The sequence below is a fragment of the Martes martes genome (genome assembly GCF_963455335.1).
Source record: "Martes martes genome assembly, chromosome: 5".
Taxonomy (NCBI): Eukaryota; Metazoa; Chordata; class Mammalia; order Carnivora; family Mustelidae; genus Martes; species Martes martes.
The window spans coordinates 17,542,371-17,564,347 of record NC_137892.1 but is presented as its reverse complement, the minus strand read 5'-3'; the positions used below and the strand labels follow the sequence as shown (position 1 = coordinate 17,564,347).

The 21,977-nt window shown below is 50.9% G+C and overlaps 1 protein-coding gene across 4 annotated transcripts; it reads left to right on the top strand.

The window, feature by feature from the left end:
- The first annotated feature begins 1,830 nt into the window (after positions 1–1,830).
- On the top strand, positions 1,831–20,672 carry MGAT1 (alpha-1,3-mannosyl-glycoprotein 2-beta-N-acetylglucosaminyltransferase). Of its 4 annotated transcripts, none has more exons than XM_080803427.1 (3): positions 1,831–1,992; positions 3,050–3,481; positions 18,082–20,672. In XM_080803427.1, exon 3 carries the CDS (start codon positions 18,169–18,171, stop codon positions 19,510–19,512), a length of 1,344 nt encoding a protein of 447 aa, XP_080659553.1. In that variant the 5' UTR covers positions 1,831–1,992; positions 3,050–3,481; positions 18,082–18,168; the 3' UTR covers positions 19,513–20,672. The 4 variants fall into 4 exon arrangements, with proteins under 4 accessions (XP_080659553.1, XP_080659552.1, XP_080659554.1 ...); XM_080803426.1 differs by lacking the exon at positions 1,831–1,992 and adding an exon at positions 2,154–2,264; XM_080803428.1 differs by lacking the exons at positions 1,831–1,992; positions 3,050–3,481 and adding an exon at positions 8,343–8,460.
- The last annotated feature ends 1,305 nt before the right edge of the window (positions 20,673–21,977 follow it).

The following is a 21,977-nucleotide window of genomic DNA, read 5'->3' as shown; positions in this document are numbered from 1 at the left end:
AGCAATATAAGTTCTGTTTTAAGAATGTTTCTAATATGACATCTTTCCAAATAAATCATTTCAAGATTCCTGACTCGGCAATTATTACATTCCCAGTACTGAAAATATGTGTCAGTCACTGCTAGCAATCTGGAGAAATCACAGGAACAGAAGATATGCCAGAAGACTGGAGGTTCCAGTTTTCAAAACGGGGAAAAAACTGAGGGCTGCAAATCCATCCACAGTCCTGGCAATATTCTAGAACAAGCGAACTCCAAAAATTAGTTATAGCTCCTCTTGGATTCAGCTTGGAGTCTAGCAAGTCAGACCAATGCATGTACTAGAAAAACCCAGACTTTCCTTCCCTGTCTTCTCTCCTATTCTATAGAACTCTTCACTTCTGATAATTTCTGACACCAAATATGTGGGGTCTACTCCCCCCACCTAGCAATTTTCTGTGACACCAGCTGGTTGTCCTACAATTTAACTCACTATCTAGGTAGACACTATCTACCTGGAGACAGTTAGCATCAGACCCCACAGTCCATTTGAGACTGACCACACTTCAAACACCAATAACATGTAGCAGGTCCCCAATTTACCCACAATTTCTGCCTGACCTGGTTACACACTGGCAGTTCCCAGGACCTCCTCCTCTTGGACTTGATTATTTGCTAGAGCAGCTCACAGGACTCAGGAAAACACTTATTTACACTCACCAATTTATTAAAGGATATAAAAAAAAGGATGCCGATGAACAGCCAGATGAAGAGCTACAAGAGCTTGGAACCAATGGAACCGCCGTCAATGACCAAACATTAGAACAGAAGATGCACCTAGTGCTCTTATCACTTAGGAAGTTTCAAGGGTTTTAGGAACTTTGATCCAGGAATGAAATGAAGAGCAAACATACACAACCCTTATAAATCATAACATCTCACAAGGCAGGCCAGAAGACTGAAGCCCAGGCTAGCGTTTTCAGAGCGGAGGTAAAAACAGAGGCTGCCAATCCATTCTGTCTCGGCAAGACTCTAGGACATGTCCTTAGGGGAATGACACATGAACTCCAAAAATTAGTAGTAGCTCCTCTACTACTACTGATTCAAGTTAAGCGAGTCAGGCCAATATATTTAGGAAAAAAAGAAGAAAAAAAAAAAAAAAGCAACCAGGGCCATTTTGGGACTTGCAAGCCCACTGCAGAGGCGGACAGGTTTCTTCTAAGAGAGGTGTCAGGGGGACGGCGGCAGCGGCCGCGCTGGGTCCTGTTACAGGCTGGGAGGTCGGAGGCCGCCTCTACCGCTCTCCAGTCCCGTAATCGCAGGCTGACTCCCCGCTATACGGGGGGAGGGGGTGGTGGTGGTGACCAAGTAATACAATTAATACCGCAGTATTAATACTCGCAAAGTGCTTCGCACAGCGTGTACAACGTGCACTGAAGGCGCGGGGCCGGGGGAGGGAGGGCATTCATTTTAGAGCACTCTTACCATTTTCTTTCTCTTTTCTGACAAGGAATCGTCCTGCCTGGGCAACACAAGCAGCGAGAAAAAAGAAGCGACGCGCAGAGCGACACTTCCTTGGGTGCCGCTCCGGAGCTGCCGGCGCAGGCACGGTTAACTCGGGCCTCGCAGCTTCCCGAACCGCGCCCGGCCGGCGGGACCCGCAGCCCGAGAGCGGAGCCGCCCGGGCCTTCCGCAGCACCCGGGCCGCGGGCGGTTGCTAGGCGACCCGAGCAGGGCCAGGGGCCAAGGCGACCCTCCCCCCTCTGCCCAGGTCCCACCCCGCCCGGCCCGCCGAGCGTCAACACCCGCGACCGGCCGGGGCGCCGCGGCGCATGCGCGCTTCCTGCCGCGCGGCACCCGGTGACGCGCGCTCCGCTCGCCGCCGTACTCTCCGCCCCGCCCCTTCTCGTACTCTCGCCCCACGCTCAGTTCTCTTCCAGACCCGGTCCGGCCCACACCTCGTCTCCGGTCTTGGGAACAGTGCAGACCCACGTCCCGCGCTCCCGTGGTGGCGGTGGTGACGGGAGGGGGGGGAGGGAGCGGGGTGCGGAGGAAGAATGAGGCGGGACGAAGGGAGGTGGCCGTTGCCGCGGACTCACTTCCGGAGCACGGGCGGAAGTGGCTGCGGGGGATGGTGGGAGGGGGGGAAGGAGCGCGAGGGGAGGGCCCGGCCGCCGGGGGTCGAGGGGGTGGGGCCTGGGCCGCCTGTCCGGACCCAGCCTGGGGCCTGGACTCCGACCTGGGAGGGCCACGGCTTCTAGCTGAGACCAGGCGGGCGGGATCCAGGTAACGACCCAGAGCTGCCCGGGCGAGGGTCGTCCGGGCGGTAGGGGGTGCGGGGTGGGGGGTGGGGGTCAGAGTCTAGGGAGGGTCGCCGTGTCACTCCCTTCCCCGGTGAGCGCGGAGCACCGGGTGCGGAGGAGACGGGTGGGAGGAGTTAAACTCATGGAGGGGGGGGTCATGTGAACGCCACGCCCCTACAGGAAGGACGGGTGTGTGTGTGTGTGTGTGTCTGTGTGTGTGTTTAGGAATAAATTTAGAAGGGAGGGGGCGACGGGGTGTGTGTGTGTGAGAATAAACTTAGAAGAGAGGGGGCGACCGGGGTGGGCTTCCCAGCTGAGAAAGTGGAGCACGGTGCGGCTGCTGCGGGCCGGACTCGGGCCTCTCTCCCAGCAGAGTGCTCTCCGCGGCCCCGGGAGGGAGTTCGAGATCAGGAATCCCAGCCCTGCCACAGTTTTGGGAGCCGAGGGGGAGGCGAGGCCGAAGGGAAAGGAGCAGAGAATGTATGCGGAAGGGGCCCGGGTCGGGGTCTGGAGTGGATTGAGTTCATTCTGGGAGCGCTGACCGGGCGATTAAAACACTGAACTCTCTAAGAAGCTTGGGAGATGGAGGAGATTAGTGTGTAGCAATCACAGGGCAAGAGGGAGAAGGGAGAGGGAGGTTCTTTTCCATGTGTCTTAGAAGACAGTCTCCATTGATGGTAGAGGAATCCAATCTAGGTAAGGGGCCTTAGGCACCCATTGGGGTACAGCATAGGATAGAAAGTGTCGTAATGTTTCAATATTCCACAGGTTAACACTGACACCAGCCTTCAGGCCATGCCGGTTCTATGGCCTGTTTCCTCTCATGAACCCCAGCAGAAGACAGACCGGCCGGTCCTCACAGTGGATGACTTCCCTTGCCTGAGCAAGAGATGGGATAGAACCCGGGATCTGCCCCACACCAGAGTCTGGGCGTAATAAGCCAGCTGAATGAAGGAATGTAACAGACCCCTGGGAGGGACACTGAACCCTGCCGTGGGGGGGGAGGGGCCTGGACACACCCCTTCCCCCCCAGACTCCTCCCCCTCAGAGTCCACTCAGCCATGGACTTTGGACCTGGATAAGGGGAAAGAAGCTGCACTTTGTTTGGTGTATCTGATTTGGGATTCTGAGTTTTGGAAATGGAGTGCCAGAAGGGGGGTTGATGATCTTCAGGGGAGCAGCTGAGAGAAGAGAAGAAAGGTAAGGCTCCTGTCTCACTTCCCACTGGGTGTCTTGCTGCTCTTATGCAGAAAATATTGAGTGGGGCCGGTCTGGGGATGCTGCCATTTAGGAAGTGCCGGATGAGAACCCTTACCCCAATGGATACACAGGAAGCTTTACCTCTGTTTCACTCTCTTAGAGTGTAGACTTGTACCCGGCCTCTCTTTACCCAGGTAGGAGGAGTGCGTTGTAAGACGTTTTGTGCGGTGGCATTTGAGAGGTTAGGCCTAGGAGAACATGAAGAGAATTTCAGCTTCTGAGGAGAGGCTGGGTTAGACATGAAGAGAATTTCAGCTTCTGAGGAGAGGCTGGGTTAGACTATCTATAAGGACCAACACCGAGTCAACACATGTTGGGCTAAATAAGACTCTAGGGTGGGTTACTTAGAGGCAGGCTGCCGTGTTTTGGGGGAACTAATTGAGTGGAACTACCTTAGGGGAGGTTAGACAATGGTCTGGATAACTTCCTAAATTGTCTCTCTTCAGATTTAGGCCATGAAACCTTATGCAGACCGCAGAAGAACAGAACACAGGTTTAAGATCAGTTGAATTTTCGTTCTAGCTCTGACTTTCTTAGTGTGTAACCCTAGGTATGTCGGTTAAGATCTGCCATATTCTGTTCCCCTGTAAGACAGGGGTACCTAGCTTTAGAGGTCCCTCACAGGTTGTCACAGCGAGCAAATGGGGATAGATCTTGAAAAGTGTCCAGGGCCGTGTGTGTGGAAAACAGTACTGTTGACATTGCTTGATAATCCTTGTGTAGTTGGTACATAAAAAAAACTCTGAATGAGGAGTTCTGTTCTTTTATTGAATTAGTGTATTGGCAAAAGCCTTGGATGTCCTCAGTTAAAAGCCTGCCCTGAATGTGTCTCATCTTGTTGCTGTTAAACAATACCTGGGATCATCAAGTGGTGGAAAAGGTGCATGGGTCCTAGGAGAGCTTAGGTTGGGGATTCTGGTCCTTAGGGCTCTCCACACTTGTGATAAGTGTGCCTCTTGGGGTAGCAGATTAAAGAGGGCCAAGTATGTGGTTAGGAGGTGGAGCTTCATTTCTTGGAGTAAATTCTGGGCCTTTCTTCCTGTGCCATATCCTGGTATTCTCTCCTGCTCTTGAAGATGACAGTGTTTTTGGACTTCCATCTCTTAGTCCTTTCTGTTTTTGCAGGCTGTTCCCACAGACCTGTTCATAGTTACCGTATCACCTCCTTCCTGCTCCTGCCTTGAATCCCAGTTTACTTATGCCGAGATACCTGCTTTTCTCAGTGACAACAAACAGAAAGGAGATGTGTTGGCAATTTTGATAGGTGGTAGGGTATGGTGGCCTGGGGGCATGGGGCAGAAGGCTTGGCTTCTAGCATCTCTTTGCCTCTCAGTAGCTGTGTAACACCTGGAGCTCATATTCATTGGGGCTGGTGCAATAACTAAGATCATTTGCAAGCTGAAAATCACGTTATTTATGACTTAGCTTCTTTTTTCCCCTCCTTCCTTTCTTGCCTGCCTTCTCCCAGTGGTGAGCTGTTTCTTCTCTGGTCTGAGGCTGGCCTGGGGCAGTACCTTTCAGGCCAGGGTTTTACTTTAGAAGGTCTAGATTTCAGGGTGGCAAGTCACCTGCCCCAGCTTGGCCCACCACATTCCTAGTGCCAGTCCTTGCAAGGGCTTTCTGGTCCCAGGATCCTTTTGCAGCCCTCTTCTTACCTGGAAGGCCTGCGAGTGTACAGCGTTGTGCTGTATATATATGGTGCTTTTGTTACGTGAAGTGTCCAGTTGGGTCACTTTTCTGTCACCACGCTGTTGTAAGGAGGAGAGAGCAGGGATTATTTCCCTAGTTCGGTAGGTAAGGGGAAGCTGCAGAAGCTCTGAGCACAAAGGACTTGCCTCAGTGTCGAGAGGCAGATACCGTAATTGCCTGCCCAGTGCTGGGCTGCTTCTACAGCATCTGACCTAATAAGGGCCATCTGGATCCTGCTGCAAACCTTCAGGGAGGAAAATTTAGTGCCCTGTCAGACAGCCTCTCTGGTAAGACATTTCCTCCCTAGATTGAACCAGAATTCCTCTCCCCTGTCATTTTCACTGAAAGTGCTAGTCCTGTGCTCTGCCTGACCCTGTCTCAAGATAGTCTCAAGACTGTCATCGGCCTTCTCACAGGGGTACCAGGATCTCAGACCACTTAGCCAGGAGCAGTGGTAGACTTAATCAAAAGTTGTGGATGTGTTTTAACTGAATTTATTTATACCATTGTGTCACACAAAAGGAATTGTATGTAGCTAACCAAAAGTCTTATTTCATAGACATTGCTCACTGGTCCTTTTATTAATCTTTTCTCTTTTCTTTGATCTTGATGAGCTGTGTTTCTGGGCCTCCAAGGGGTGTCGATGTTGGGAGAATGGGAAAGGGAAAATTAGACACAACGCTGATTTAAAACTTTGATTTTACTTCTTCTGATAGTTTCTAGCCAAGATCTTCCTTAAGTTCAGATCATGAATTCTTTCCAAGTTGTAAAAAATTTCAGGGTATCTTAGGTATGGTTTATGGGAAGGCAATTGGAACAATTTTCAAGTCCTTCTCCTTATGTCTCCAGTCCTCTTTTGGAGGTAGTGGGGGTGGGCAGGATACAGTATTTTCACTTCTAAATTCTCTCTTATCTTATGATCAGATCTTCCTATTTTTTCCGTTTTCGCATACTCCAGTTTCAGTTTCATTCCCAGAATTCAGGCACCTAGCTCCTTGTTTCTGCCCTTCTCCCCTTCCCCTTCAGCCCATAACACCTCCTCGTGAAATCTCCACCAAAAGCCCTGGGCTTCTTTTCCCAGGTCAGTGTGGCACACGTCACCCTGGCTTCTTGCCTCCCAGACCAAGTGTTATCTTTTGTTTCTGTCCAAGAATTCAGCCCAAACCAGTTCTCTAACCAGGCTCTTTCTGCTTGGGACAGTCCTTTTGTAGCTGGGGAATTTCTACCTATAGATCTTCCTGTAAGCCTTGGAATTTCAACAAAGTAGTCATTGGGTGTTAGTTCTCATGTAGAAGCAGTTCCCCATTCTTGTCCTCACTGAACTGCCTTGGATAGAGAAGGATTATTATTAGAGTGGGAATGTGACATCTCATGGGCTGGTCTGCCCCATTTTTCAGCATCCTACTATGTCCTTTGTCCTGGAGCGTGATTTTAGCTTCTGATATCTTGGATCTACAAATTAGTATTTCCCAACTCTTTACACTTTTAGGAATTACGGTTTTCCTTCTTTCTTTGATGTGGAGTGTGAGTGTGTAAGCCTCCTGCATCCCCCAACTCCCTTCATAAGGAAAGCATAAAGAGAGGGCAGATGTGCAGAGACAGTGGCTCTTGGCTAGCATATGAGTGTGGGCTTGAATTTCTTACCATGGTCCATAAAGTCAGCTCAGCTGGAAACCTTGAACACACACACACACAGAGTCCAGTGTTAGTGAGGTGTCAGCTCTTTTCTCACTCTGCCTCTTCAGAGCTAGGCTCCAGCTGCTTCTTCCAGAACTTCCCTGCTGCCCCACTGTGCACCTGTCATGCTGGACACACAGCCATCTCAGTGTATTTTCACTCAACAGTGTGTAAGAGGAAGGAATGAGTGCAGGAATGCCTGGGTCTAAAACCTGGCCATGCCCCTCACTAGGTCTTGTGACCTTCAGCCAGTTGGCACTTACCCTGAGATTCACACTCATGATCTGTAGAATGGGATGATAATGTACACTCTGCAGAGCTGTTGGGAAGGTTCTGCATGTGGAGGCCTCTGTGCAACTGGTTTATTTCCTTAGCCCCAGGTGGGGGTCGGGAGGACTTTAGGGCATACCCTGCCTTTTTTTTTTTTTTGGTCTGGAACCCTTCATAATTCCTGGTTTCATGTAGAAACACGTTAGTGAGTGAAAGCAGTCAGTAACCCCACACTGCTAAGTTCCTGCCAGCGGTGTGGAACACAGGAGGGCAGTGGATTGGGGGAGGGCCTGGAGCCTGTAGACTGTCCTCATCACTTGGTAGGGCTGGCCCTAGACCGGGTGTGCCCGAGTAGCCAGGAGCTCTCAGTGCCCCACCCTCACGTCCCAGGATCAGATACAGACATCAGGGCTTTTCCAGGGTGCTCCCTCACCTCCTTGCACAGGGCTTCCACAAAATCCTGAGATTCCGTCCTGTATTCCTTAGGTCTCATGGTTCTTATCCCTGGGACAGGTCTGTGCTCTGCTCCTGTACTCAGAGTGAACAGCTCTCATTCCCCACCTCGAAAGAAAAAAAACAAAGTATTAAGAAAAGAAAAGAAAAGAAAACAGTTGGCCCCCCCTTCTGCTTCTGGCAGCAGGTGTTTCCTCTCCGGCTTCTTTTTTGGCACCTTGGTTCTTGTTCTCACATCCCCGCACCCTGGGGCCCCTCTGTTGCCCCAGCTCCTCCCCCCGGAAGCTAGAGTTTAGCGGGTTGACGAGCACTGTCCGCACGACCTCGGCCTTGGATTTGGTGGACTTTGGTGGACGCACCAGGCTGCCAGGCCTACCTGAGGCCGGACTGACCCTATCCCCTCTGTGAGGCTCCAGGCGCTGGGGCGGGGGGGGGGGGGGCGAGGCTCCCGAAGTCTCCGCGGGACGGGTTGAGTGTGCGGGTGGGGTCGGGATCGTGAGCCGGGAAGGGCGCTGTGTAGCCGCTTCGGCACCGCGCGTCCCGAAGTTCCGAACCCCGGAAACTTGGGACGCCCGGCCGGCGGGGATGGCCGAGTCGGGCCGAGGGGCGGGCCCGGGACGCAGGGGCCCAGGCGAGGGCGGCCGGCCCCGCCCCTCGGCCCGCCCCGCCCCGCCCCGCCCTCTCCGGGGAAGGGCCACGTTGCTCCGCTGGCGGGCCGGCCCGGCGCGAGTAGGAAGGGCCGGCCGGGAGCGGGGCGCCGGCATCCGCGCGAGCGCCGGCAACGCGCCCCGGGGCGGCCGCTTTCGGGACCGGGAGGTCGGGAGGACCTGGTGAGTAGGGCCCGGAGCGCCGGCGTCCGTCGGCTGGGAGGCCGGCCCCGGGGAGGGGACAGGGGTCGGGCTGAAGGAGGCCCCGCGGCGCGGAGAGGGCGCTCCGGGGGTCGGGTCCCGGCGCGGGAGGCGGCGGCTGTCTGAGCGCTTCGCGGCCCCGGGCGGCCCCGGTGGGAAGGGCCCGGCCTGGCGCGGGTTTGGCCGCGCGGCGCTCGCGAGCCGGGAAGGGGAACTCCGCGCTCCGTGCTCGGAACCCGGGGCCTCCGGCTGCTGGAGCGCGGGCGGGCTCCGCGGGCGGGAGGCGGTTGTGAAACGCGCTGGCGGGGCGTCCGTGGGTGCGGGGCCGGGGAGGCGGGGAGCGGGGAGGGGAGGTGGCCTTTCCCCGGACCCACCCCAGCGTCCTTCCACGGGCTACTGGGGTTCCTCCTCCTCAGCCGCGAGGAGGAGTGACTCCATGTGAAAAATATGTAGACGGGAAAGAAAACTTTCACCACCTGTTAGCTAGCGTGTGTGGGGTCGGGGTCCCGGAGCCGTGCGGGGCCCATCTCGGAAGTCGGGGAGGAGGGGCTGTGTGGCCCGCTGATCCGCTTTCGGACTGACCCGTGAGCCCAGGGTGAGAGGCTCCACCTCTGCCAACCCTTGCCCCTGAGGCCTGTTTCCTGACTCTTTGCTTTAGGTCATCCCTGGCTGAGGGACCAGCTTCGTTTTCTGTCGTTTGTCACAGTTTTCAGACCCCGGAGCCTTTTCTCCTAGACGCTTACATCCCCCGAGTCTGCCTCCCATGGTGAATCACCCCCGTCTGACCCCATTGCGGGAGACCGTTGAGCTCTTCTGGATTCCTGCCTGTGTCCTGTTGTCAGAGTCGGACCGCTCTGTAGTCATGTTTAACCTCGGTGCCATATGTGACACCTTCAGCTCACTTCCTGTTTGGGATGTTGGGGAAATTGTCGCTGTCCTTTTCATCATCAGAAACCAGGGAACCTGCGGAAGATCCAAATCGATTCTTTTTCTGTTCAAATAAGGGAACCAAGGCACAAGTGGGTCAAGGGACTTGCCCAAGGTTACCTGGTTTCCCAGGCCTTCACACTTTTTGCTGCACTAACATCATGCTTCCTCTTAGTCTTTTCTTTTTCAGGATGAATAACCTGTGTGCCTTCCTCCTAGGTCTTACTCTCTAAGCTCTTGAATTATTTAGTGTATTTTCCCTGACTACTTCTCATTTCTTCGTCCTTGTGAAAGTATGGAGACTGATACATGATTCAGGAGTCTAGCAGAGGTCTAATAATGAACGAGAAAGTAATTCAGTTAGGTCTCCATTATCTGAGGTGTATTCTGTGCTTTGGGTTTTTTAGGCAGTGCATTTTAACCTGATAAGCAAGACAAAGATAGAAGGGAAAGCCTGTCAATATTACTTTAACTCCCATACTTTTTGAAGCTAAGTATGACTTCTCCATTATTGCTCATGAATGGAAGTTAACTATCTGGTGTTCTCTTACTGTGTAAAAAATAGTTTTGCCGGAGAGGGGGGAGCTGGCTGCAGAATACCGTGGAATCAGGGTGGTGGAAAGGGATCTCACAGCTTCTAGGCGGTCCTTCAGGGGAAGAAACTGAGACCCCCAGGAGTTGGTGGGACCTGCTCAGAGCTTCCTGAGTTTTGGCTGAGGGTTCACACTAAAAATGCTCACTCCTTATCTTCCACCACATTGCCGATGTCTTTGTACTTGGTGGTGTGGATCAGCTGTGTCACTTCCCTAAAGGAGTGTAAAGACTAGCAGATCACAACTAGGTTTGAATCTGCGGCTTGCAGGCAGATGTCATTAATTGCAGAACATCAGGAGCTTATATCAGGGTTAAGGACTATCATTCTATTTTAGTAAAGGAAGGTGTGGCAGATTATATTTTCCCCAAGTGGTCACCCCATAAATATCCCATTCCACTTTTTGTTACAATTGGACATTGTTCTCCCCCCAGGAGTGGTGGGATCTGTGGTTTTTCTCCCTTTGAGTGTGGGCAGACACTTATGATTCCTCTGACTTATGAGTAAAATACAGAAGTGATCCCAGGCTGGATCATGAAAAGGATACAGTTTCACCTGGTTTACTCTTTTTCTTGGGACACTCGTCTTCGGAACCCAGCCATCAAGTTCAGAGGAAACCCAGGCCATGTGAAGAGGCTATGTGCAGGGCGTTGCAGCCTGAACTTCATCTAACTGTGCTAACATCAACCTGCAGACATGTGCCTGAATAAGCCTTTGAGGGAGAGTTCCCTTCCACCCATCCCCAGTGTCCGAGTCTTCCAGCTGAGGTCCCAGACATCATGGAGCAGAAACAGGTCATTCCCCTCTGCCCCACAGTCCAAATTCCTGACCTGCTGAAACAGAGAGAGTAAATGATTGCTGTTGAACATTAAATGTTTTTATTGTTCAATAAGAGCTGTTGATGAGGAAGGGAATAGCAGTAGAGGCAGACCCTCAGATTTTGGACTTGGGGCTCTGAGCCAGAGGACAGGAGGAGCACTTTCTGTGCTTATCAAGGGTGCTTAGATTCTGTTCTACTCATTATTTCAGGTACTTCCTGCTGTATCACACATCACCTCAAAACCTAATGGCCTGAAACAGCAGAAGCATTTTATTCCTATCTTAGCTCATGGTTCTTCCTCATGGTCATTCCTGCGGTTGCAGTCCAATGTGGCCAGGGCTGGGATCATCCGAAAGCCCTCCTCCCACGTCTAGTGGTTGGTGCTTGCTGTTGGCTAGAACCTTAGCTTGTCAGCCAAGGGTCGTGAGCTGGAACACCTGTAGGTGTCCTGTTCATGTGGCTTGGGCTTCCTCCAACCTTTGTGGCTGCAGTCAAAGAGCTTGCATCTCAGGAGCAACAGGTGGAAACTGCATTGCCTTTTCGTGGACAGGTTTTGCAATTCATGCATGGTCACTTCCTCCACAGATCAAAGAGGGAACACAGACCTCGCATCCCCCACCTCTAGTGGGAGGAATGGCATTACGTCCTTTTAAGAAGAGCATGTGGGATGGGATATGTGATGATCATCTTTGGAAAAGCACTCTCATGCTGCTGGTTTGGTCTTCTTTCTCCCTGATTTAGCTAATAATGCAAGCAGTCTGCCAGCTAGCCACTTGGACTTCATAATGTGAGTCAAGCACTGTAATAGGGTTAAGGGTCATAGAGCTTTTCCCCTAAGGAGTAAGGTGAGAACCACATAAGCACAGCCACAGATTCTGTTACAGTGTGGAGGGGAGAAACAGGAGGAGGGGAGAGAGAGTGGCGTGAGGGTAGTTGTGGGAAGGCTTAGCTCTGGCTGGGGTGCTGTGGAAGGATTTGCTGACCCGGGCTGTAAAGGATGTGCGGGTGTCCACAGGTGATGTTTCGGGATGAAGGAACAGCCAGAGCAAAGACTGCAGCATGTAAGTAAGTGTACTCATTGGGGGAAACAAGTAGCTTGCTGACACCAGAGAATGGGGTTCAGAGGCTAGTGGTTGGAGGTAAGCTTGAAAAAGGATGTTTGAGTTAATTTCTTCTGAAGGCCTTGGGTGTCATGATGAAGTTGGGTTTTATTCTATAGGCAGTGGTAGCTAGCCCCTGATGGTTTTTTAAGGCAGACTGGTGGTGTGACCAGCTGTGCATTTTAAGAAAGAAGGGTGCTCTGTTGCTCTTGGGAAGGTTGCTTAGGGGGTAGCAAGATTAGCGATAGGTAGTCTAGCTACATGAGGAGTTCAGACTTAAAGCAGTATGGCATAAGCAAAGAGAGGTCAGGGGACTGGCAGTGAATGAGTAACTGTCTCTTCGATTTTCAGAATTGTGAAATTCTTGGAACTGGTTATGTTTCAGAATTTAGAATTTTCTTTGGATTTTAAAAAGATAATCTGGCGCATTTATGATGTAGTGTAAAGTGTGGAACTGCACCATAATCCAGCATCTTGACTTCCATGGCAAATGTATAAATAGTCACACTAGGGGAGCCTGGGTGGCTCAGTGGGTTAAAGCCTCTGCCTTCGGCTCAGGTCATGATCCCAGGGTCCTGGGATCGAGCCCCGCATCAGGCTCTCTGCTCAGCAGGGAGCCTGCTTCCCCCTCTCTCTCTGCCTGCCTCTCTGCCTACTTGTGATCTCTGTCTGTAAAATAAATAAATAAAATCTTTAAAAAAAATAAAAAATAAAAAAAATAAATAGTCACACTAAATGGATAATAAATACTATAAATAGCCTTACATTAGATCACATCAGATTTCACCAAAGGTTTTACTGCCAAATGAGTGAAGGAAACTTCTCTTTGTCTGTGCTCTTTGGGCTTGGAGATTGCAGTTAAGGGATTGTGGGTGAGTGGCATCCATACCCAAGTCACTTTTTAGGTCATTAGCAAATCTCTTGATGGTCAAGAATCCTAGCACAACAGCTTGGATGCACTGGGGGAGCTGGTCCTTGTCCCTGAATAGTTTGTAGCCCTGGGGATTTAACAGATCTTGAGCAGGAAGTTGCACTGATGTCAATGATGGTGAAGGGGAGGTAGACTTCACATTGTCTGACATCTTCCCTGGCAGAGACATGAGGGCACACCAAGTGAAGAGGGAGGGAAGAAGATACCAGGCATACAGGCTCATGCGAAGGCCTTGAGGCAGGCTCAGGAGTGGAGCAAAGAGAGCCAGCTAGAGAGGGGACAGAGGAAGGACTGGCTAGCATCTGTGTCACAGATGGGCACTATTCTAAACACCTGATGTAGATTATCTTACCCAGGCTTTTTAGCAGTCCAGTGATGTATTCTGTTACGATTTCCATCTTAGAGGTGAGAAGATTGAGTTTCAGAGATGTGAAAAAATGTGGAATGGTGCCAAGCATTTGTTTGGCTTGTCCTTGTTACTCCTGACAGTAGGAACGAGAGCTGCACCTCCTCAATGAACTGGTTGGCTTGCCGGCCAAAGGCTGAGCTGGCCTTTGGGGCTTTGTCATCCCTCGGACGCAGCCAGCTGCTGGAGAGCACAGGTGCTTGTGTACACACACACCGTTCATTAACTTCCATTTAGAAAGGAGGATCCCGTCCCGGAGAGTGTGTGAGGAAGCAGTGGGAAATGGCAGTGGGGCTCTGGATGAGTCTGTGTAGAGAAGCAGTGGGGCTTGGGAATAGACATGTTGTGTTCTCTGTGGAAAGAGGAGCAAGTTCTGTGACACAGTTTAGCAAAAAGTGGTCATGGTCTGGAGAATGAGGGCCTGAGCGCTAAGGTAGAGGCCTGGGCTGGAATGGGACAGCTGTTTCCTGTGGGCCATCCGGCCATGCCTGATGGTTACAGACTTGCTTAGAGTCCAGTCCTCTGAGAGACTGACAAGAGTGCTCTGAACTGTGTGGCTTAGAAGGATGGGTGTGTGGGGTGGGAGGCTGCTTCTAGGCTTCTGGAAGTGGATGTGGGCCACCTAGTTCTAACGTCTGGAGGAGAGTGAAGGCTTTTACATGTCATCTGCAGGGTAGAGAGGATGTGGTCCCCTGGGGTTTTGCCACCAGTCTGAGAGCTTCCTGGTCTGAGGTGGTTCATCAGTAAGTCAGAGACAGGTCTGCTTCTCCAGCCTTGAAGTAGCTTCGGATGATGGGGTTCAGTCTCTTTTTTCCTTCTGCCATCCCTTTATCTGAAGACTTTTCCTGCCCAGTCAGTTAGGAGGCAGGAATTCAGGAGATAGGAAATCCTGACAAGGAGATTAGAGGGGAAAGATCCATCAATGACCACATCCTGAGGCAGAGTGAGAAAGAAACTGGAAATCTGTTGTCTCTCTCTTCTAGGAAACTCTGATTTGTGTATGAGCACTGATAACACGGGACTTTAATGACACAGTAAAGTGGAAATGGACTTGAGTTTTCTGAGGAAGACTGGTGCTGTGGAGTTGTGGGGGTGGATGGTTTCTCAGAGGAAGATAGCTGGTGGTGCTGCTAGCAGAGGCTGGGGGAGTCTCCCCAGGAGGGAGACCGAATCCAGGTTCCTCTAGAGATCCTTCAGGATCAACACTTTGATCCTTTGACCCTGGATCTGCCTGCCCAAGAGTCCAGAAGTGCAGATATGAGATCTGGAACCCAAGATTTTGGTGGCGGTAAGGCAGAGGGTAACTGGCAGAGCAGTGGGCACAAGAGGGCACATATCTGAAGCTTTAGGGTGTGAAAAGTGGAGACCAGAAGTAGGAGGGCCAGGAGAGAGTTGCATTGTCAATAATGTCAGCTGTCTAGAAATTGGATGGTGTGGTAGATCTTTCAAGTAGTGGGTTCTAGTTGGGTAAGAGGGTTGGTAGGAACACGCCTTTTTCCTGTAAGATGTGTGTCCCAGTCCCTTCCCAGAGCTTGTCAGACAGCAGGTGTGTGATGGGTGTTTAAGGAGTTCAGGACAAATGGATTGCTTCAGTTGCCCCTACTGATGTGCCTAACTGGGGCCATATTGGACAGAGTTAGTCAGAACTGTGACCACATTCCCATATTGATTTTAAGAAACTTTACTTGGAAATTTCAATTTGCAAAAAAGATCAAGAATTAGAATGGTATAAGGACACTCATTCCTTTACTCAGATTCACCTATTAGCATTTTGCCACATTTGCTCGCTCTCTCTCTGAATACATGATACTTTTTTTCTGAGCCTTTTGAGAAGTTGCATCTTTCGTGGCTCTCTACTCCTAATTACTTCAGTCTGAATTAGCTAAGAATTGGGATTTTATTTTCCATAAGCACAGTATGGCTATTTGTCAGTCCTCATTGATACTTAATTGACTATCTACATTCCGGTTTTGTAATTTGACCCAATAATGTCTTTTTTTAAATAAAAAGTTTTATTGAGGTACAATTGACATAAAGGACACATATTTAAAATGTACAGTATTATAAGTCTGTAAGTATGTATACACCCATGAAGCTGTTACCCCAGTCAAGATAATAGCAAACCTTCCTACTGTCCCTTTGTAATACCTCCCCTCACTGTCCTTACTGCCTCCATGCCTAGGCAGCCACTCTGCATTCTGTCACTCTAGGTTACTTTGTATTTTCTGCAGATTTACGTATGTGGAATCAGTGTATGTGCTCTTCTTTCCATCTTTCACATATCACTGGATTATTTTGAGATTCAGCCATGTGTTATATCAGTAGTTTATGCCATTGAATATTACTCCGCTTTATAGGTAAGCCACAATTTGTTTATCCATATTCCTCTGTGGATGGGCATTGGGGTTTTCCGAGTTTGTGGTGATTTTGAATAAACATTAACATTCCATTTATAGAATTAACATTCTATAAACATTCCAGATAGTTTTTGCATGGACGTATGTTTTTATTCCTCTTCAGTATATGTCTAAGAGTGGACTTGGTAACTCTCTGTTTAGCATTTGACAAACTACCAAACTGCTGTAAAAGGACATTAGTTTCATACCTTACACCATATACAAAAATTAACTCAAAATGAACCATAAACCTAAATGTAAAACCTGAAAGAGAAAACAGAGAGAAAGATATGTGTGATTTTGGCAAAGATTCCTTAGATACAGTGTGAAAAGCATGATCCATAAAAGATGAAACCCTTGATAATTGAATATCATTAAAATTAAGAACTTCTGTTTTTCATTTGACACTCTTAAGAGGACAACTGTTTGAACTTTTGCATCTGATGAGTGAGAAAATTTTATCTTAGTATAGTTCAGTTTGCATTTTTCTTATTTTAAGTGAAATTGACTATCTTTTCATATGTCTAAGGACCATTTCAGTATCTTTTTGTGTTTTGGCTTTTTACCCCCTCAGTTTAAAAGTTCTTTGTCTCTTAGAGTATTGGGTTTTTATTTGTATGTATATTACAGATATTCTCTCCCAGTTTGTCTTTTAACTTGGCTAATGGAGTTTATATCATGCAGAAGTGTTTTTACTTATTACTCCCTCTCGATTTTGAATCAAACTTATAAAGGCTTATAAAGCCTTTCTCTGTACCCAGGTTATAGAGGAATTGACCCATATTTTTTTCTAGCACTTACATAGTTATATTTGTTATATTTAGTTCTCTAATCCACTTGGAAGTTATTCTTCTGTACAGCTCTAATTTTGTCTTTCCAAATAGCTATATAATTGTTATAACAACTAATAAGAGCATTTTTTTGTCCTAGTAATTTTAAATATCACCTGTATCATATATCAGATTTCTACATGAATTTGTGTCTATTTTCTGTAGTTGAAATTGTATTCCTTTGGATGATCTGTTTATCTATGTACTAATAGCACATAGTTTTATTTATAGAAGATTTGTAATATGTAGTACTTTAGTGGATGGTAGGGCTAGTCCCTCTTTCACACCTTGTTTTCATTATTTTCCTAGATGATCTTGTATGTTTATTTTTTTTTCATTTTTTAAAAAATTTAATTTCAGGTAGCCAACATATGGTACATCATTGATTTTTGTTATAATGTTCAGGATTCATTAATTGCATATAACACCCAGTGCCCATTAGTGTCACTTTGGCTCCCAAAAACCATATTTTTATTGAGATTTCTGATGATGCTGAAATGTCCTAAGAACAAGGATATGTAAGTCCTCTTTTGTGTCTTTCAAGAACCATAGTCTTTTTCATATAGTTTTTGAATGAAGTTAAGTTTATTCTTACATAGCTTATCATTTTTATGGCTGGCGTAAATAGGGTCTTCTCAGCCATTGTGACTTGTAATGAGTTTATTATTTGTGGATATGAAGGCTGTTGATTTGTGCAGGTTACTTTTTATGTCCTGCTACTTTTCTCAATTCCTCAGTTGTCTGGATTTGTTTTATCATTAATTCTCTTAGAGTTTCCCAGGCATATTCTTACAGTATCAACAAATAAAGATAGTCTTGCTTCTTTTGCAACTTCTGCCTTTGTCTTCTGTAGTCCATTCACGTTGGCTGATCCCTGCAACAGAAGGTTAAATAGTCATATAGATGGTGGGCAGCTTGGCTTTGCCCCTGACCCTTGTGAGAATGCCCCCAGTGCTTCCTTACTGGTCTGGCTTTAGCTTAGAGGTGCAATATTTTTATTTTTTAAAAAGTTTTTATTTTTATTTTTTAAAGGTTTTGTTTATTTATTTATTTGAGAGAGAGGAAAAAAGCGTGGTCTTGTGAGCTGGCAAGAGGAGCAGAGGGAGAGAAACTGCAGCAGACTCCCCGCTGAGCCCGGGGCCCCTGCGTGCTCTGTCTCAGGACCCTGAGATCTTGACCTGAGCTGATAGCAAGGGTCGTCGCTTAACTGACTGAGCCACCCAGGTGCCCCTGACATTAGAGTTTTTAAAGCAGTGACCTTTGAGCAGTGGGAGACAGGTGGTCTCATGTCCAGCCCTGCCCCTGAACTCTGAATGGAAGATGAGACAGAAAGGTGTCAGGTGTGGCAGGGAAAGGAGGATTCCCTTGCTTCCTCCTCTACAACATCACTCTCTACTTACCCTTCACACCACATTGCTTTTCTGAGGACTCATGGACTCACTGTGGAGTGCGGGGAGTATGGTGTCCTGTCCCATCTGTCCCAGGTTAGGAGACAGGCAGCGCTTTTCTGAGGGAGCTCTGGGTCAGCCTCCCGGCCTCCCTCCACCCAGCGCGCCCCGTGCCTCTGTGATGAAGGCTGGTTTTCTGTGTCCTCTCCGCAGGTGCATGGCTGTTTCCTAGCCGCGCAGTAGGCGAGCCCCGGGCAGCCCCGGGCCCCACCCCGGCCGGCCTCCCCCGCGGGGGCCAGGATGCTGAAGAAGCAGTCCGCAGGGCTGGTGCTGTGGGGCGCCGTCCTCTTCGTGGCCTGGAACGCCCTGCTGCTGCTCTTCTTCTGGACGCGCCCGGCGCCCGGCAGGCTGCCCTCGGACAGCGCTCTCGAGGACGACCCGGCCGGCCTCACGCGCGAGGTGATCCGCCTGGCCGAGGACGCCGAAGCCGAGCTGGAGCGGCAGCGGGGGCTGCTGCAGCAGATCCGCGAGCACCATGCCCGCTGGAGCCGGCGGTGGCGGGCGCCCTCGGCCGCCCCGCCCGGCCCGCCGCGCCCGCCCGCGTCCCCCGCGCCGGCCGTGATCCCCATCCTGGTCATCGCGTGTGACCGCAGCACGGTGCGGCGCTGCCTGGACAAGCTGCTGCACTACCGGCCGTCGGCCGAGCTCTTCCCCATCATCGTCAGCCAGGACTGCGGGCACGAGGAGACGGCGCGGGTCATCGCCTCGTACGGCAGCGCCGTCACGCACATCCGGCAGCCCGACCTGAGCAGTATCGCCGTGCCCCCCGACCACCGCAAGTTCCAGGGCTACTACAAGATCGCGCGCCACTACCGCTGGGCGCTGGGCCAGGTGTTCCGCAGCTTCCAGTTCGCAGCCGCCGTGGTGGTGGAGGACGACCTGGAGGTGGCCCCGGACTTCTTCGAGTACTTCCAGGCCACCTACCCGCTGCTGCGCGCCGACCCGTCCCTCTGGTGTGTGTCGGCCTGGAACGACAACGGCAAGGAGCAGATGGTGGACGCCGGCAAGCCCGAGCTGCTCTACCGCACCGACTTCTTCCCAGGCCTCGGCTGGCTGCTGCTGGCCGAGCTCTGGGCCGAGCTGGAGCCCAAGTGGCCGCGGGCCTTCTGGGACGACTGGATGCGCCGGCCGGAACAGCGGCAGGGCCGGGCCTGCGTGCGCCCCGAGATCTCCAGAACAATGACCTTTGGCCGCAAGGGCGTCAGCCACGGGCAGTTCTTCGACCAGCACCTCAAGTTCATCAAGCTGAACCAGCACTTTGTGCCCTTCACCCAGCTGGACCTGTCCTACCTGCGGCAGGAGACCTACGACAGAGATTTCCTGGCCCGCGTCTACGCGGCCCCCCTGCTGCAGGTGGAGAAGGTGAGGACCAGTGAGCGCAGCGAGCTGGGGGAGGTGCGGGTGCAGTACACCGGCAGGGACAGCTTCAAGGCCTTCGCGAAAGCCCTGGGCGTCATGGACGACCTCAAGTCCGGCGTCCCCAGGGCCGGCTACCGGGGCATCGTCAGCTTCCTGTTCCGGGGCCGCCGTGTCCACCTAGCCCCCCCGCAGACCTGGGACGGCTACGATCCGAGCTGGAATTAGCTTCGCCTGCCCGCCGCTGCTCCTGCTGGGCTCCTGCCTCGCCGCAGGGTGGGCTGAGATGGACCGAGCCCCTGGGCTGCATCGTCCTCTCTGTGTGTGTCTCTTGGGTACATTTACCTTTTCTTTTCTTTCTTTCTTTTTTTTCTTTTTCTTTTTTTGAATGGCATTCGAGAGCACAGAGGATGAGATGAGGGTTATTCTCATGTTCTCAAGGGGGTCAGATCAGGGGAACCTTGCTGGGGTGTGTTGGGTGGTATTAGCAGGAAGCCACTGTGTGGCAGAGAGAGACTTGGGCATGTTGGGGCCACAGACTTCCACGTTCCAGGTTTTCTCAGAGCATCTGCAGAGGTGGGCAGCTTTAGCTGTCTTGACCAGCTCTCTTTCCCCTGTCCTGGCTCTTCCAGCCAGGGTGTGGGCTCACCTCCTGTATCTGCTCCCCATTCCTACCTTCCCCCAGCTGGAGGGGTTGTTGGGTTCTTTGCAAAGGGGACTTAGCTGCGACCAGAGTGAGACTAACTAAGGGGGTGTCATCATCAGAGTCTGGGTGGAGCTGTTGGGCTTTCAGGGTTTACTGCTGCCCACCCCTGTTTCTCTTCTGCCCTTCTCCTAATCCTGACCTCCTCTCTGCTCTTCTTTCCTTGCAGCTTAGCAGTGTGTGATTCTAAGATGAGAAGTTGAAGGGGGAGAGCCAGACTTCTCCTCAGCTTATCCGCAGAAGTTGGGGTGGGGGGAGCGGAGAATGTGGTAGGGAGAAAGCCTTGGTGTGCTGGGACATGCCTCCCTCATCCTGCCTCAAAGAAACAGACTCTGTTCCTGTATCCTGGCCTTTCTAAAAATTGACCCCTTTCCTGTTGCAGTAGGAGGTTTCATGCTGGCTTTCTGGAAGACAGATTAGCTCCTTGTGTCCTTTTTCCCCTGGGGTTTGGGGCACAGGCCCCTCTCTGAAGGATGAGGCCTCAGGTGGCCCTCTCAGGGTGAGGTGGAGAGATAGCTCCTGCCTCCCTCCCCTGTCCACCGGGCATTCCCCTATCTGCTCAGATTGTGGTGAGGATGGCAGGTTGGAGAGCAATGTATGTGTGTTTGCTTCTGGCCTGACCGCAGTTCATGGAAGAAAGTTGAAGCTACAGAATTATTTTCAAAAATAAAGGCTGAATTGTCTGAAAAACTGTGTGCGTGTGTTTGTGTCCTGGAACAGGAAGAGGGGGTGGAGAAGGAGCTGAAGGGTAGAGGAAGAAGGAAAAAGAAGGGAGGACAAGGGCTGAGGGAAGGGTCTGGATGGCAAGAGGAAGTGGATCAGCTAAAGGAAGGAAAGCAGATGACCGGAAGACGGGAGCTGGGAGGGGCTGGGTGTGAAAGAAAGGCCAGGCGTGGGGGTAGGGGTGGGAGGGCAGGTGCAGGGGTGGAGGGGGTTGGTCCAAGGTTACAGTTCCCTGTTGCTCATCTCTGGAGTTGTGCTGTGAGCCCTTGGTGGACTTGAGCTTGCTGTAAGTCTGAAGGCCTGGTCTGAAAGGACCCAGGCAGTCCCTCACAAAGTGGGTGCTATGTGCTGGGTGCCCCATTTCCAGGGCCTGCCCCCGAGCTCTGGGATACAGACCTGATACCAGGGCAAGCTCTGTCAGAGAGTCCTGAGTGTGATCCCAGTGAGAATGCTTTTATCCTGTCACCTACAACACACACACACACACACAGCTGGCAAGCATGTCCCAAGACTTTGCATCATGGGAAACACATGCCGAGAGTTTCTGTTCTCTATTCCTTCTTTTTTTGATGATTCACTAGTGGGTTTGACAACCCTGGGGAGGTGACTTTGTTCACTTACACCATTCTGGAGCTTCACACATACTAGCTGTAGGGGGAGTGGGGTCACCTGTGCCAAGGGGAGTAGCTCCGGCCTCCCTTCTCCCGGGCTTAGGAATGCTGAGTGTGTTACGGGAACCGGGGTCAGACATTCATTTTAATCTTTCAGATTTCTGTAGAGCTAGTTTTGCCTTCCCATGTGCTCCTAGACGGATCATTTAACCATGTGGGGTAAATAAATTGGGGGTAGGGAGGTGGTCGTTATCCATGATTTGCAGACGGGGAAGGGTGCAGTGATACCCTGGCTGGGAGTACTTGGGCTGCCAAACTCCATGCTCTTAGCACTCAAAGTATTAAAACAATTGCTCACGAAGCACATTGTTCTGAGTGCTCTGTGGTTAACAAGAACTCATATAATCCTCCAGATAATTGTGGGGGTAAAACTCATGTTTTACAGGTGAGGAAATGGGCACACCAAGGTTCCTTTGACCCACCACCTGGTTGGGGTGGAGTGGTGGATTTGAAGGGGGCCCATGCTGTTAACGACCACCTACTACTGGACTGTTCCCTTCTGTCCTTTACTGCCTTCCTCCAGGGATGCCTCCCCGGTCTCCTTTGTACTCTGGTCTCCCCTCTGTCAAGCCCCAGGGTGGTGGATGGGGCCAGAC

What these genes read in the sequence shown, in the direction of transcription:
- MGAT1 (XM_080803427.1), top strand. Translation starts at nt 18,169, where the DNA reads ATGCTGAAGAAGCAGTCCGCAGGGCTGGTGCTGTGGGGCGCCGTCCTC.